Consider the following 1438-nt stretch of genomic DNA (forward strand, 5'->3'; position numbering starts at 1 on the left):
TACCTTCGTTTATGCTGTAGATTATTTGTTTAATGATGCAAATGTGTTATATTTGTTTGATGAAATAACATTAGCCTAGGCTCAGGAGGCTGAGTCAGCAGCTAGCTGACAGGCAGTGGTAGGGAGGAACCAGGTGAACCTAGGGTTCTTCAGTGGGGCTGAGCAGAAGGACATGCTATCTGAGGGAGACGCAAGCTAGGAGAGAAGGTGAGCTGCTTGCTAGTCAGCTTCTCTGAGTGGGCAGAATTTTACCTCAACCTTTGCATTCTGAGTTCTATAGAGGGATACAATCTAGATAAAGCTCCCTTTAGTGGCCCTGTAAGAGCCAATTCAGGTTCAGCATGGGGGAACTGAACGGCTACTGGTAGCCGAGATGCAATTGTGACTTACAGCAGCAGTGACGTAACAGTCACTGAATTAAATAAAAATCAACATTTGGTATCCAACATGGGACGCCAAAATGTTGTTGCTTATTTTTTACTCTTTACTCTTTGAGGGGGGGGGCACAGTCCAGCTCCCAAATTAATTACACACAGAGACTTTTTCTCTCTTATGAGTGCCCAGCCTTGGCTTGGCTTATTTCTAGCTAGCATTTCTTTTCTTTTCTTTTTGCCACGAGGTGTTTTATTTTCATCAATCATACAAATAATTTTCTATAATATCCCAGGGCAAACCGGTGAAATTTGGCAGTCTGATTAGTGGGGGGTCCCCCTTCAGAGACCCGCGGACTGGTGGCATGGGCGCGGAGTGCCCAGGTTCACAGTGCAGCTTGTGGCTCGCGTCCATCTTGTAGGTGGCTCTTCCTCCACATCACGAGGGGGTCTCGGAGATGACGGGGTGGGGTGGGGTAATCCTCCAGTCTAGGCTTTTAGGAAATTTCACTCCTCTTTTCCTGTTCAATGGTCTCTTTGGTCGGCAGGGTGTTCTTCTCCTGCATCTCGGTCTTCTTCAGCTTGGCCTTATCGAAGCTGGCGATTTCCCCCATGTCCGGCTTGTCTGCCATTTTCTTACAGCCCGTGGAGTCTCGTTCAGAGCTCACGCTCCAGGTGCTCCCACTTGCCTTGCTGCATCAAGAGACCCTAGCTAGCGTTTCTTAAATTATTGCATCTACCTTTTGCCTCTGGGCTTTTACTTTTCTCTATTTCCGCATATCTTTCTTTACTTCTTACTCCATGGCTTGCTGTGTAGCTAGGTGGCTGGCCACTGTAGTCTTCCTCCTTCTCTTGCTCCTCAATCCTCTCTCCCAAGATTTCTCCTCCTATTTATTCTCTCTGCCTGCCAGTCCCACCTGTCTTTTCTCCTGCCTACCTATTGGCCATTCAGCTCTTTACTAGAACAAACAGGTGTCTTAAACAGGCAAAGTAGCACAGCTTCCCAGAATTAAACAAATGCAACATAAAAGAATGCAGCATACCTTTGTATCATTAAACAAATGTTC

The 1438-nt window shown here is 46.6% G+C and overlaps 1 protein-coding gene across 1 annotated transcript; it reads right to left on the bottom strand.

Moving 5' to 3' along the window:
• Positions 1-761: 761 nt before the first annotated feature.
• LOC121453668 (thymosin beta-10-like) lies at positions 762-1048 on the bottom strand. Its single transcript, XM_041660592.1, has one exon. It carries the CDS (start codon positions 1001-1003, stop codon positions 869-871), a length of 135 nt encoding a protein of 44 aa, XP_041516526.1. The 5' UTR covers positions 1004-1048; the 3' UTR covers positions 762-868.
• Positions 1049-1438: the final 390 nt, after the last annotated feature.

This window comes from Microtus oregoni, unplaced genomic scaffold (assembly GCF_018167655.1).
Source record: "Microtus oregoni isolate MIOR12 unplaced genomic scaffold, Mior012 000011F_ref0000422, whole genome shotgun sequence".
In the NCBI taxonomy this organism is placed as follows: domain Eukaryota; kingdom Metazoa; phylum Chordata; class Mammalia; order Rodentia; family Cricetidae; genus Microtus; species Microtus oregoni.